Raw genomic sequence first — 10,264 nt, forward strand, 5'->3', positions numbered from 1 at the left:
TTAATACAAAATTCTTTCAGCATAAAAAAAAAAACAAAATCACACTTGTAGTTTGCTACAACTTCTAGTGCTATTGGAAGTATGTATAAGGTTTAGATTGATTTTATGGTTTACACCGGTTAAGTTAGTATACCACATTTGTATATATCACACAATCGTATAGTTTTGTGATTAAGAAATAAGACAAAGATATTTCGATAATCTCTAACAAACTTCTTCTTCTTCCTCTCTCTCGAATCGTAATAAAGTGCAATTTTCAAAAGAGAATCCATCGGTTCAGACCAGTGTTGGCGTAAAAGAAAAAACATTTGTGTAAGCCGAAAGCAGCAGAACTGCAGAAGTATAACACGCGTCGAGCCGAAGAGAAGACACTCGAAGAAACAGAAGAGAGACACGTGCGGAACACGTGTCAGAAGCAGCCGTACAGATTCTTTGCCTCTGATCATGGGCCTGGACCTGGACCTCTCTTAGCTTACATCTCCCATTGGTCGAAGATAACTTTGGACAAAAGATGTTGACCTCCACCCCTCTGTCTCTCTTCGTGGGTGAACCATAAAAATAAATACAATCTCTCCTTTTACCGCCTCTCTCTCTCACACCATTTCATCTCTCTCTCTCTCTCCCTCAAAAACTTTTCTCAGTTAAAAGTTCTCCGGCGGCTTTAAAGCTATGTGAAGGAGTGTGAACCTCTAGAACAAGAAGCATTAATTCTTTCAGTTTTCCGGCGGCGGAGGAACATAAAAGCCACCGGTTTTTGGACTTACATATTTCATTTTCAGGTTCTCACTTTCTTGATTTATTTATTGTTTTTTTCAAGATCTTGGATTATAAGAACTGTTAGAGGAAGTTTATTTCTTTTTGTATAGTTTAAACTCCTACTACTTATTTAAACAGATTAGTTTGGGTATTTGCTTTTAATTTTGGTTTATATGGTGAACTGGATTTAATTTAAGGATGAGTACCCAAGCTAATGAATTATTTTAGTATTGTTAAATTAAGCTCTAATTATCTTTGTGTTGATAAGTTTAGCTTTAAAGAAGAAAACGAGTGGGGTATGATATTTTTTCCTCTTTTGGAAACGGAAACTTTATTGAAATGTGTAATTACTAGTTTGTTTATTGCTATATTTAGTATCGTTTGTCGCTGTCATGATGTCGACCGTTCTTCTTTATTTTCACGTGGACCGACTTAATTATCTTTTTCTTTTCATATGTTTTTTTTTTTAATTTTTCTTAACGTCATTTATATGTTTGGTCAAAAGTAATACGACGATTTTAATTTATAAGAGACAAAATGGTTATAATTGTCGTCGTGTGATAACGTATATGTTTCAATATAGTGTGAATACAGATGTTAATTGGTCATTGTTTGTGTGTATGTGCAGTTGTTAAATGGTACTTAGAGAAACAAAGATGATGTCAGAGAGAGAAGTGGAGTCGTCGACGGCGCAGACAAGACAGAATGGAGTAGGAGGTGGTGAGAATCATCATCCGTTTTCTTCGTTGGGACGACAATCCTCAATCTACTCACTGACACTCGACGAGTTCCAACATGCTCTATGTGAGAACGGCAAGAACTTCGGGTCTATGAACATGGACGAGTTTCTCGTCTCTATTTGGAACGCAGAGGAGAATAATAACAGTCAGCAAGCAGCAGCAGCTTCTCATTCTGTCCCGCCTAATCCCAATGGTTTCAACAACAACAACAACAATGGAGGCGAGAGCGGTGTTGGCGTCTTTGGTGGTGGTTCTACGGGCAACGAAGGGGCTAATAATAGTAACAACAATAAGAGAGGGATAGCGAAGCAGCCGAGTCTTCCTCGTCAAGGCTCGTTAACACTTCCAGCTCCGCTTTGTAGGAAGACTGTTGATGAGGTTTGGTCTGAGATACATAGAGGAGGAGGTGGTGGTGGAGAAGGAGACAGCAATGGACGTAGTAGTAATAGTAATAATGGTCAAAACAATGCTCAGAACGGCGGTGAGACTGCGGCTAGACAACCGACTTTTGGGGAGATGACACTTGAGGACTTCTTAGTGAAGGCTGGTGTGGTCAGAGAACATCCCACTAACCCCAAACCTAATCCGAACCAAAGCCAAAACCAGAACCCTTCTAGTGTTATACCCGCAGCAGCGCAGCAACAACTCTATGGTGTGTTTCAAGGAACCGGTGATCCTACTTTTCCTGGTCAGGCCATGGGTGTAGGTGACCCATCAGGTTATGGTAAAAGGGCAGGAGGAGGAGGGTATCAGCAGGCGCCACCGGTTCAGGCAGGGGTATGTTATGGAGGCGGTGGTGGGTTTGGAGCAGGTGGCCAGCAAATGGGGATGGTTGGACCGCTAAGCCCTGTGTCATCAGACGGATTAGGACATGGACAAGTAGATAACATAGGAGGCCAGTATGGAGTGGATATGGGAGGGTTAAGAGGAAGGAAGAGAGTAGCGGATGGTCCAGTGGAGAAAGTAGTGGAGCGAAGGCAGAGGAGGATGATCAAGAACCGCGAGTCAGCTGCGAGGTCTAGAGCAAGGAAACAAGTACTAAAATTACACTTTTTTCATTCATTTGATGACACTTATGAATGTTTCTTGTAGAAGAAAAGCTAATGGTTGTTTGTTGTTATTTTGGGAAGGCCTATACAGTGGAATTGGAAGCTGAACTGAACCAGTTGAAAGAAGAGAACGCTCAGCTAAAACATGCATTGGTATTTACTACATCTCGTTAAGAGCTCATTCCTTTGGTGAAACGGATTACAACAACTAACTTCTCTTATGTTTTGATCAGGCGGAGTTGGAGAGAAAGAGGAAGCAACAGGTAAAAAGCTATGAGCTTACATTTCTAAAGATGGATGAAGTATTATATTTTGGTTCGGAAGAAGACTACAATGGTCGTTGGTTTATTATGGTTGCAGTATTTTGAGAGCTTGAAGACGAGGGCACAACCGAAACTGCCGAAACCGAATGGGAGATTGAGGGCATTGATGAGGAACCCGAGTTGCCCACTCTAAGCAAAACAATAGAAAGATGAAGTCGTCGAGACACAGAGCAAGGGAAAACTGATGGTCTCTAGGTTTGTTGTTTTGTCTTTGAGGAATGAGGTTATAGAATCTTTACTTTGATGTTTTCGGTGTTGGTAGGAGGAACACATTGTCTGATCTTCTTTTACTACTGTTCCTTGTGAACAAGAAAGTGATTCTGTGTTTCAGACATCATAAAATCTTTGGGAAATATAACAAGTGTTCTGTCGCCAGATTTGTTTGTATTAGATCCTCTGCACTACTACACCAAGTCTTAATTGGAATGACACTATGTGCAAGACAAAAGATACTCAGAACATATCAACATAGTTCAACAAGAGATTACTTAAAACTCTAGATCCAATTCATTAAAATGCTGCGTTCTTTTCCAACATTCAAGTTACATTCAGTAACAACAGAAGGTTAACAAAGATAGAAAGCAAGAAACTAAAGTAGAGGTGAGAGAGATAGGCTTCATGTTGATTTGCCTCTTGCATTTTCTATGAAACCTAGTGGGCACTTCTTGAGTTACTTAGGGTATTCATTTCCTCTTTTACCTGCAACAACAACAAACCAACACAGCACAACAAGAACAAGAGAAGCAAGTTGAGTGATAGTGATTGAATATAGGGTAAATGAGGTTGAGATCAAGTGAAAGAATCGTTTACAAATGCTTTCCATATAACCTGCTGGTTCCAAGAGCCTCTTTCATCTTTCGTTTCATGGCACCTGCATCGATAGAGAGCATTAGAGGATTCTCATCATCCTGCTTCGGGAGAGCCTTGAGATCGTCTTCCGTGTTGGTTTGGGCGACTCTGTAAGGCCTGAAACAAGCATAGCAACCAAACCATCCATAAGAAACTTTCTAGAAAGATGAGAGTTATACATATTCTTCAAAATGCAAAATCCTGATTCAAGTTTCAAGCCGAGAGATAAAAAAAGAACACATACCAATCTACAATATACTAAAATGTTCTAATGCCACTCCATCGAAAAAAACTAGATCTGGCTATGAATCCGCAAAAAAACTAGAGAATCCAAAACTTGACCTTATTGATCCGTACAAATCAAGCAAACACTAAACCCTAGAAATTTCACAAAGCGAGAGAGAGAGAGAGAAGCGACGAAAATGCTTACTTCCCTACACAACGGATGTGGAACTCCTTGGATTCTTCGCATTTCTTGACGGATTTACCGCGCCAGCCCTTCGTCGTCTTGCACACCTTTCTTTCAACCTCCGTGGTGGTGCAGTACCCGTTGGAAGTGGAGTCTCCGAGCTGCTGATCTGTGAAATCGTTACCAGCGTCGGAGGAGGATGAATCTTTTTTCCACAACCAACTCATAATAGCTCAGATTCGTGATGGTCTTCTTCTTCTTCTTGTGTGTGTGAGAGAGAGTTAGTGAGAGTGTAAAGATCTTCTTGAAGAAAAGACTCTGTTTTTTTTTTTTTTTTTAAACTGGGCGGCCTTAACCGAACCAGAGGCCGTGGTTTGGTTTTTCTAACTCTGGTTCGGTTTTTCTAACTATAACTAATTTAACCACACTCAGATTTGTACCCACTTTTTTTTTACCATGCTTTCCTTGTGGTTTTTTATTTTTAATTAGTTATGTCGAAATCATATTTCGTGTAGTAATTTATATAACAAAATGTCAAAACATTATAAATATCACAATATGTGCTCATTAATCATTTTGTTAAGTTGAGTGAGTCTGGGCACTTTACTTGTAAGAACTAGCCAACTAGGAACACTTCAATAATTTCAAAAATATCATAGACGACTTCTGTACTTTAATATAAACGATTATTACTTTAGTTTAGTTTACTTGATTTTTACTTGGGCCAAAATATTATGACATTAAAAATTATACTGTAATACATTTCAACATAAGTGCAACTCATTTCTTTTGTTTGTCAACGTGCAATCCAGTTTTTTAAGGAACCAAATTATGGCGACATTATGATTCATTCACACTGGATTATGTAGAACAATCTTATAGTATTTTATTACTTAAAAGTAATAAATTATAGTATTTCATATAGAAGAAACAAAAGTCAACTAGCTTGCCCTATAAATAATCCTATGCTTTCGTATGGTTTAGCTACAATCTCATAAATTTCTGCTCTATTGAAAGAAGAAGAAGACTCATATAAAATTAACTTCTCTGCAGAAAGCAAAAAGCAAATAAAGATGGCCAAGCTTATCATTAACTTCTCTGCTCTCTTGATGATCGTCTTGTTGGTTTCTAATGGTAATTTAAAGATTTAATTAACTTCCTTTGTCCTGGTTAATCTATTTATATCGATTTGGATGAGGAAAAATTAATGTGAGAACGGTTTAAACCAGGACTCCCAAAGGCGGAAGCCCAAACATGCTTTAAAAATGAAGCTCAGGAGGGTGTGTGTCTTCAAGTTGAGGGCGGAAGTTTGTGTGACCTTCTTTGCAAGACAAGCGACTTAACTTGGTTCGGGCTATGTGAATTGGAAGAGGACGAGATTCACTGTCACTGCTACGGACCTTGTTAAGTATATCTGATCATCCGGACGCAATACCAAATATGAAAGGTCTGATATGTGTGCTTTGCTTATGGTCAATGTCACACATCTACATGTGTACGTATTCCATGCTTGTGTGTGTGTGTTTTTATGGCGTTCAATAAATTTGTATCAACACCGTAAATGTCGCTGGTGTACTCAATCAATGTAATACAAAGATTGAATTTGAATATTATATGTTTGCTTTTGTTGTTCTCCTATATATATGTTCTCAATCTATATATGTGTGCTTACCGACAATATATCCGCAACCCCAATGGGATGCAGCGTACTAACGTATAACCACATTGGGCTTGTTCGTTTGGCTGTCGCAGGTACCTGTGGTTGTGGCAGACGCAGGTATGGTTGTTCGTTTGCTTGCCGCAGGTACCTGCGTCATGACGTTGCGGCAAACGCTACGACCTGCGTCTAATATTTTTAAACGTTGTTTCAATTCAGCAATTAAAAACATAAACACAGCCGCTGCCGCTGCCGCTGCCGCAGCCGCCAGCGTCAACCAAACGAACAAGCCCAATAATTGTTAAGAGTTCGATAACTCGTTTGAATGTTAGAAACCTAGCTAGACTTTTTTCTAATAAGTCGTTGTGTAATCAAATTAGCCAAAGCAAAGAATATTTAATTTCATGCATTAATCAATCAAAACGTGAACAAATTTTATTCTCTAGAGAACTCTAATTAACCTAAACTTAAAAGAAAGTAAAATCCAAGGAAAGCTCTAATCAAAACCATTGCTAAAACCAAATGGCTTTTTTTAATTTACCACCACAACTTTCTTGTAAATATTTAATTGTATAAAAGCCATTTAACAAATTCACACCCAAACAAATCAAACTAACAATTTTTTTTTTAAAAGTTTTTCATTCATGTCCCAATTTTTTTTTTTTTTTACCGATATGACAGTGAAAATTAGAACATAAAGCATTTTTTTTTATATTAGTAATTATTATTTAGTGTGGGGTTTAATGAAAAGAGATATTTAGTCAGAAAACACCAAAACCCTCCGTTTTGGCTTTTGGGGTTTGCTACCATAGTCCATACCTTCCTCCTCCTTCAATTCACTTTTTTGTTTTCTCTTCTCTTACCTCTCCCAATTCTTCTGCTACTCTCAGGTTTCTTCTTCTTCTCCTCTGCTTTAGCCTCAGATTTCGTTCTCTTCGAGTGTCTTCCCTTTGCAGAATTACCCAAAAATCGAACTTTTTTCTCGTGTTTTCTTCAATCTCTTAACCTTGTTTTCGAGTAAATGCTGCAAAAACTTTGCAATACCCATCTTTAAAATTGAATTTTAGTCAATTTGTAGTATTAAAGTTCTCCTCTTTCATGCTTTCGTTTCGATAATTTGTAAGAAAAAGCATTTTTGTTTGATTTTATTGTTTTTTTTTTTGGGGGTGATTTCTCACTTCTTTTATCGTTGTAATCTAATGCTGTGTTAAAAATGGAGCAAAATGCAACTGGGTTTTGTCTATGTTTACTTTAAGAATGCAAATTACACTGCTTTGTGTATTGTAAATGCTAAAAAGGGTTTCGTTTATTCTCTTGTTTGATTGAGAGCTTTTGGTTTGACTTCTTAGCCTTTCATGAAACAGGTCTTGTTAAGGGAAATTAACCAGTGGAATTGGATTAGTCTTTGGTTCTGGAGTTTGTAATTTCCTAGAGCGGTTAATATGGCAACCTACGTTTCACCGTGTTTCACTCCTTCAGATTCTCGGTTGCTCACTGTTCTTAGAAAGAATGTATTACCAGAGAATCTTTTAGGCAGGTTTAACTCTTTCAGAATGATTGAGAGTAAGAAAAACAGACTTGTTGTTGCTGCTTCTGCTCAGAAATCTGAATCTTCTCCAATTAGAAACTCTCCACGGCATTTCCAAAGCCAAGCTCAAGATCCTTTCTTGAACCTTCACCCGGAAATATCCATGCTTAGAGGTGAAGGGGTCAACAACACAATAGCCAATCCAAGAAAGGAAACGTCTACTACTGGACCTGTTACTGAGGATTTTGAAGAGCCATCTGCTCCGAGTAATTACAATGAGGCCAGGATTAAAGTTATTGGTGTGGGAGGTGGTGGATCAAATGCTGTGAATCGTATGATAGAGAGTGAAATGTCAGGCGTTGAGTTTTGGATTGTCAACACTGATATCCAGGCTATGAGAATGTCTCCTGTTTTACCAGATAATAGGTTACAAATTGGTAAGGAGTTGACAAGAGGTTTAGGTGCTGGAGGTAATCCAGAGATCGGTATGAATGCTGCTAGAGAGAGCAAAGAAGTTATTGAAGAAGCTCTTTATGGCTCAGATATGGTCTTTGTCACAGTATGTCCTCAAATCTTTGCATTCGTTCTTCTATAATTATAAACTTTGGTTGTAGAAAAGGGGGTTTCAAACCAGTTTATGTCTGTGTCATTTCTGAATCACTTACTTCTTGTTCTCATATGTCCAAAAGTCAATGTCACTACCTGAGCATTGATGCTTGCATGTCTTTGTCATTTTATAGGCTGGAATGGGTGGTGGAACTGGAACTGGTGCAGCCCCTGTAATTGCAGGAATTGCCAAGGCGATGGGTATATTGACAGTAGGTATTGCAACAACGCCTTTCTCGTTTGAGGGTCGAAGAAGAACGGTTCAGGCTCAAGAAGGGCTTGCATCTCTTAGAGACAATGTTGACACGCTCATCGTCATTCCAAATGACAAGTTACTTACAGCTGTCTCTCAATCTACTCCGGTAACAGAAGCATTTAATCTAGCTGATGATATACTCCGTCAGGGGGTTCGTGGGATATCTGATATCATTACGGTATGGCTTTATAATGTACTTCCTGTGATCATTTTTATGTCTGGTATATGACTTATCAGCTCTCTTTGTCTTTGCTTTGTAGATTCCTGGATTGGTGAATGTGGATTTTGCTGATGTGAGAGCTATAATGGCGAATGCGGGTTCTTCATTGATGGGAATAGGAACTGCAACAGGTATGCTTGGAATTATTGATATTTGATAAGCTCTTTTCGCTCAAACTGCATAAGCACAAACACTAGATGTGTATCAAAGTAGTCTAATAGAACTAACGAGCTAGTAGATTTGATGTGGCAAAGAAACCAGTATAAAGAGTGAGGTACTCAAAGTGACGATATAATATTTTATGTTACTCAACTGTTGTGCATCTATGCCATGATGTATTAAAGAAAGTCTTGAACTTCGTTTAGGAGTGGTTTTATTTTGTTTGTTTTATACTGATTTTTTCTTGTCACTGGTAATCAAACAGGAAAGAGTCGGGCAAGAGATGCTGCACTAAATGCGATCCAATCACCTTTGTTAGATATTGGCATTGAGAGAGCCACTGGAATCGTTTGGAACATTACTGGTGGAAGTGACTTGACATTGTTTGAGGTTTGTCTCTCTTTCTCATCTTTGTTTCTTATCTCAGTATGGATAGATCCATAAACAATAATTGGAACTTGAGAGACCCTTTGAAAGGGTGTAGAAATCATTTGGAGTCTTCCTTCCATAGACAAGTTAGAGCAGAGCCTGATTTTTCTTCATCCCCCTAAAATGCTCTATAGTTTTTATACACTTTGGTCTTGGTGTAGGTGAATGCTGCTGCAGAAGTTATATATGATCTTGTCGATCCAACTGCCAATCTTATATTTGGCGCTGTTGTGGATCCAGCCCTCACCGGTCAAGTATGTCCTTTTGATTTTTCTTCTACTAAACTGATATATAACGTCTAGAGATAGATAATTGATGTTTTTCGTTGGGTTAAAAGGTAAGCATAACCCTGATAGCTACGGGTTTCAAACGACAAGAAGAAGGAGAAGGACGAGCGGCTCAGATGGCACAAGCGGNAAATGCTCTATAGTTTTTATACACTTTGGTCTTGGTGTAGGTGAATGCTGCTGCAGAAGTTATATATGATCTTGTCGATCCAACTGCCAATCTTATATTTGGTGCTGTTGTGGATCCAGCCCTCACCGGTCAAGTATGTCCTTTTGATTTTTCTTCAACTAAACAGGTATATGACGTCTAGAGATATATAATTGATGTTTTTTGTTGGTTAAAAGGTAAGCATAACCCTGATAGCTACGGGTTTCAAACGACAAGAAGAAGGAGAAGGACGAGCGGCTCAGATGGCACAAGCGGATGCTGCCTCAGTTGGAGCTACAAGAAGACCCTCTTCCTCCTTTAGAGAAAGCGGTTCAGTGGAGATCCCAGAGTTCTTGAAGAAGAAAGGTAGCTCTCGCTATCCCCGAGTCTGATCACTATCCTGCACGCTGCAACAATAACAGAAATGTGTCAACCGTACTGCCTTCTCTCGCGGATACAGCAAGATGTTTTGATGTATGAACACGAATCTGTGTGGGTGTGTGTATATGCTCTCTCTCTATCTATCTCTGTCTCTGGTGGTGTTCTTTGATAGGTTATTTAGAAATGTTATGTCACTTGTCAGAGAAATAAACATACTTATATGCATTATGATTATGAAAGTTTTAAGCACAAAATTGCCAAAATCAGTAATGTTATCTTTTAGTGAGATAAATTATACTAACTTTGTTTTCATTCTTCATTCAGTTGATGTTCTTTCTTCTTTTTGTGGCATTCAGTTGATGTTCTTTCTTCTTTTTGTGGCTCTTGTGTTTACCTGCAATTGGTACGTGTACCATAACATGAATTCCATGTTACATTCCAGAAACGGTATGAAAACATGTCAGAGA

The 10,264-nt window shown here is 38.6% G+C and overlaps 4 protein-coding genes across 6 annotated transcripts; 3 read left to right on the forward strand and 1 right to left on the reverse strand.

Annotated features, from left to right (window-relative positions):
• On the forward strand, nt 490–3,245 carry LOC104785906 (protein ABSCISIC ACID-INSENSITIVE 5). The gene is made up of 5 exons (XM_010511192.2): nt 490–779; nt 1,385–2,531; nt 2,627–2,698; nt 2,779–2,808; nt 2,906–3,245. The coding sequence occupies exons 2-5, from the start codon at nt 1,392–1,394 to the stop codon at nt 2,999–3,001; spliced, it is 1,338 nt and encodes a 445-aa protein (XP_010509494.1). The 5' UTR covers nt 490–779; nt 1,385–1,391; the 3' UTR covers nt 3,002–3,245.
• Nucleotides 3,353–4,474, reverse strand: LOC104785907. 2 transcript variants are annotated; one of them, XM_010511193.2, is made up of 3 exons: nt 4,148–4,474; nt 3,679–3,834; nt 3,353–3,567 (listed from the first exon to the last, which is right to left on the reverse strand). In XM_010511193.2, the coding sequence occupies exons 1-3, from the start codon at nt 4,351–4,353 to the stop codon at nt 3,564–3,566; spliced, it is 366 nt and encodes a 121-aa protein (XP_010509495.1). In that variant the 5' UTR covers nt 4,354–4,474; the 3' UTR covers nt 3,353–3,563. The 2 variants fall into 2 exon arrangements, with proteins under 2 accessions (XP_010509495.1, XP_010509496.1); XM_010511194.1 differs by having other exon boundaries at nt 3,697–3,834; nt 4,148–4,472.
• LOC104785908 (putative defensin-like protein 203) lies at nt 5,131–5,764 on the forward strand. The gene is made up of 2 exons (XM_019245744.1): nt 5,131–5,260; nt 5,356–5,764. The coding sequence occupies exons 1-2, from the start codon at nt 5,200–5,202 to the stop codon at nt 5,532–5,534; spliced, it is 240 nt and encodes a 79-aa protein (XP_019101289.1). The 5' UTR covers nt 5,131–5,199; the 3' UTR covers nt 5,535–5,764.
• LOC104785909 (cell division protein FtsZ homolog 2-1, chloroplastic) lies at nt 6,568–10,060 on the forward strand. Of its 2 annotated transcripts, XM_019245743.1 has the most exons (8): nt 6,568–6,673; nt 7,148–7,870; nt 8,052–8,351; nt 8,434–8,524; nt 8,818–8,942; nt 9,143–9,235; nt 9,319–9,384; nt 9,680–10,060. In XM_019245743.1, exons 2-8 carry the CDS (start codon nt 7,226–7,228, stop codon nt 9,806–9,808), a joined length of 1,449 nt encoding a protein of 482 aa, XP_019101288.1. In that variant the 5' UTR covers nt 6,568–6,673; nt 7,148–7,225; the 3' UTR covers nt 9,809–10,060. The 2 variants fall into 2 exon arrangements, with proteins under 2 accessions (XP_019101288.1, XP_010509497.1); XM_010511195.2 differs by lacking the exon at nt 9,319–9,384 and having other exon boundaries at nt 9,614–10,060.

The sequence above is a fragment of the Camelina sativa genome, chromosome 5 (genome assembly GCF_000633955.1).
Source record: "Camelina sativa cultivar DH55 chromosome 5, Cs, whole genome shotgun sequence".
In the NCBI taxonomy this organism is placed as follows: domain Eukaryota; kingdom Viridiplantae; phylum Streptophyta; class Magnoliopsida; order Brassicales; family Brassicaceae; genus Camelina; species Camelina sativa.

Bases quoted from the DNA above. Each gene is read 5' to 3' on its own strand.
- LOC104785906 (XM_010511192.2), top strand. From the start codon at position 1,392: ATGGTACTTAGAGAAACAAAGATGATGTCAGAGAGAGAAGTGGAGTCG. The intron at 2,532-2,626 runs GTACTAAAATTA...TATTTTGGGAAG, and splicing joins GGTCTAGAGCAAGGAAACAA to GCCTATACAGTGGAATTGGA. The intron at 2,809-2,905 runs GTAAAAAGCTAT...TTATGGTTGCAG, and splicing joins AGAGAAAGAGGAAGCAACAG to TATTTTGAGAGCTTGAAGAC.
- LOC104785907 (XM_010511193.2), bottom strand. From the start codon at position 4,353: ATGAGTTGGTTGTGGAAAAAAGATTCATCCTCCTCCGACGCTGGTAAC. The intron at 3,835-4,147 runs GTAAGCATTTTC...TGCTTGTTTCAG, and splicing joins CACATCCGTTGTGTAGGGAA to GCCTTACAGAGTCGCCCAAA.
- LOC104785908 (XM_019245744.1), top strand. From the start codon at position 5,200: ATGGCCAAGCTTATCATTAACTTCTCTGCTCTCTTGATGATCGTCTTG. The intron at 5,261-5,355 runs GTAATTTAAAGA...GGTTTAAACCAG, and splicing joins CGTCTTGTTGGTTTCTAATG to GACTCCCAAAGGCGGAAGCC.
- LOC104785909 (XM_019245743.1), top strand. From the start codon at position 7,226: ATGGCAACCTACGTTTCACCGTGTTTCACTCCTTCAGATTCTCGGTTG. The intron at 7,871-8,051 runs GTATGTCCTCAA...GTCATTTTATAG, and splicing joins CAGATATGGTCTTTGTCACA to GCTGGAATGGGTGGTGGAAC. The intron at 8,943-9,142 runs GTTTGTCTCTCT...GTCTTGGTGTAG, and splicing joins GTGACTTGACATTGTTTGAG to GTGAATGCTGCTGCAGAAGT.